This window comes from Ananas comosus, linkage group 24 (assembly GCF_001540865.1).
Source record: "Ananas comosus cultivar F153 linkage group 24, ASM154086v1, whole genome shotgun sequence".
NCBI classification, from domain to species: domain Eukaryota; kingdom Viridiplantae; phylum Streptophyta; class Magnoliopsida; order Poales; family Bromeliaceae; genus Ananas; species Ananas comosus.
Genome location: NC_033644.1, coordinates 5785859 through 5788823, shown reverse-complemented (window position 1 = coordinate 5788823; position 2965 = coordinate 5785859). Strand labels below are relative to the sequence as shown.

Below are 2965 nucleotides of genomic sequence, written 5' to 3'. Positions count from 1 at the left end.
AACCTCTCTCTCAAAAAAAAAAAAAAAAAAAAAACCTACTTCATATAGTGTGTTACTAAATTGAAATAACTATAAGCAAGAAAAGAAAAGAAATCGCACAAATCTAAATGTTGGGGGATTACTTATCCTTTTGGCTCAGCCGAGCAGAGCCTCCAACATGATAAGCATAAAAATTAAAATGCTCAAGAAAAAGAGCAGGAAAAAAGCCCACAAAAAAAAAAAAAACTCCTAAGATAAAGAAAAAAAAATCATTAAGGAATATGGTAGAGCTTTGAAGCCTTGAGCCCCGTGGTAACATTGAAGTGTTTCAACGTCCTCACCAGCCTCAAGTCCTCCTTTAACTGATGCACCGCAATGGTTTCCGCCTCAAAATCATTCCCTTCTCCCCCTCTGTAATCATACATCTTAGGGAACATGTTATACCTTACCCTCGCCTTGTCCCCGCTATTCAACCACTTCCCCGTTAACGTATCCTCGATCCCGTTCGGCTCATTTCTCGCTATTTCCGATGATGCGATCCACTCCACCAAGTCCCACGATAGTATATACCCCATCCCCAGCATGAAGGGAGGGTGCTCCCTATCTTGGAACGGTAGACCCGTTCCGTAGTACACATTGCGTTTCGCCTTGCCCTTAAGAGACTTAACCAACTCGTCAAGCCGTAGGTACGTGTCGTCGTCCGTCTTCATGACGTAGTCGTAAGGTGGCCGTTCGCCACCTTCGAACATGGCAGGGAGACTGGAGAAGTACGTGTAGGTCTTACCCCGCTCCGCGCTTTCAGTGCAGTTGAGGATGATGATGTCGTCGTGGTGCATGATCTCGAGGGCGACGATGAGCTGGTCTTCTTCTTTGGCGACGTTGCAGAGGATGAAGCGGATGCTGACGCGAGCCATGGGGGAGGCAGTAGGTTGCTGCTGGAGGAAGTAGGCGAGGCGGAGGGCGTGGCGGCGGTGGTACTTGGCGGGGACGGTGTGGATGCCGATGAGGAGGCGGAAATCGGGTTCAGCTGTTGGGGTGGCCTTGGTGGTGGCGGTCGGGGAGGGGCCGCCGCAGGAGGTGACGATGAATGGGAGGCGGAGGTCAGCGGAATAGGGAAGGAGGTAGGAGAGGGCGAGGAGCGAAGGGGGGAGGAGGAGGAGGGTGATGGCCCATGGATATGGTTTGGCGAAGGGGGAAGAAGAAGTAATCTTCTTTTCCATTTTCCTGTAGTCGTTGTGTTGAAGGTATGCGGAGCAGTTCTGTGGACAATTAAGCAGTTAACTTACATATATGTAGGGCTGGCAAATGAGCGAGCCGGCTCGCGTTCGACTCGCGTTCGACTCGATATTTGGCTCACTCGAGCTCGACTCGAAATTAAATGAGCCGAGCTTGAACAAAAAAAAAGGCTTGAAATTCATTTCAAGCCGAGCATGAGTATTACTCGGCTCGTTCGAATTAGGCTCGAAAAGCTTGAATATATATATATATATAGTAGAGCTACTATGCTATCGAAAGTATAGAGGGTCCGGTGCTTTCGATTTTTTGATTCTTAGATCAACCTCTTTAATCAATTCTTATTTTTGGATTAATATTATTATATTACCTTGTAGGGACCACTCAATCCTAGGGATATTATTTAATCCTAGGGGGACCGCAATCATCCCAACCATACAATTCTTAATCAAAGGGTTAAAAATTCGAAAACATCAAATCCTCTATATTTTCGATAGCATAGTAGTTCTACACTATATATATATATATTAAAAAATATATAAATATAATATATTTTAATTATATATAGGCTGAGTGAATAATCTTAGTTTAGTTAAAATTGGGCCAATGTTGTTGGCCCATAAAAACAAACCCAATAGACAAATAAAAGATCAAAATTTTACTAAATTTATATATTTTTACTTTCTTTCTTTCTTTCACAGAGCTCTAAATTTTCAATATGTTTCTCTCTTTTTCTTTTTCTGTCTCTCACCCTAAGTAGCCAAGCCGAAAGCCCTTCAAGTTACCAAGTAACAGCATATGTCCGCCATTGTCTACCTTGCTATTAATTATATGCTTGAAAAAATATACAGAATATTTTTAAAATAGAAAATTATTATTCATATAAAATTTTAATTTTAGTTATATATGATTGGATAGTTTAATCCAATATTTATCTATATAATTTATTTATTTTTGACTGCATAAATGAAAATGAATAATATAGAGATTGAAGGCGGAAGAAAAGACATGTGAGACTGAAAAAATTAGATATTCAACTCATAAAATATTTTTTTTCATATTATAATATTATATTTCATATAATTATTTTGTATTTTGAACTATTAGACATATTTTTGTATCAAATTATAGATAATGTTCTATACAAATTAAACTATTGATCGCATAATGTTGAGACTTTCAAGCGGCTCGTTTAGGGCTCGAGCTCGCTCGACTTGAAATTAGGCTCGCTCGAGCTCGGCTCGAATTAATTTCAATCCAAGCTTGAGCTTAAATTTAGGCTAGAAATTAATTTCAAGCCGAATTTGAGCCAAGGTAAGCTCGCTCGAGCTCGGCTCGTTTCCACCCCTACATATATGTATATATGGTCAACCATTTCATTATTGGTGGAGTTGACCATCTATAGCCGTCATTTTTTTTCCCCTAGAAAAACGAAAATAATAAAAAAGAAAGGTAGTGTTAAGCACTAATGATTCATACGAATTATCAAAGAGGAGTGCCAGATAAATAACACATTTTAGGTTGTAATTCAATAATTTCTTTTATTCAAAAACATTTCTTTCTCTACTACTTTTTTATTATTATTATTATTATTATTATTATTTTCTTGTATAAAATTAAAAGGGTTGATAAATTGTACAATTTTTCGATAAGCGAGTGTGGAGATTACACCACTTTTTTGGTTGTAGACTTAGCCTCGATTCGGTTTTACAGGCAATTCGAATTCATTTTAGATCATTACTTTCTACAAAGT

At 38.9% G+C, this 2965-nt stretch overlaps 1 protein-coding gene across 1 annotated transcript; it reads right to left on the bottom strand.

Moving 5' to 3' along the window:
* LOC109728660 (hydroxyproline O-galactosyltransferase GALT3-like) lies at positions 252–1199 on the bottom strand. The gene has a single exon (XM_020259131.1). The coding sequence runs from the start codon at positions 1197–1199 to the stop codon at positions 252–254; it is 948 nt and encodes a 315-aa protein (XP_020114720.1).

What these genes read in the sequence shown, in the direction of transcription:
- LOC109728660 (XM_020259131.1), bottom strand. Translation starts at nt 1,199, where the DNA reads ATGGAAAAGAAGATTACTTCTTCTTCCCCCTTCGCCAAACCATATCCA.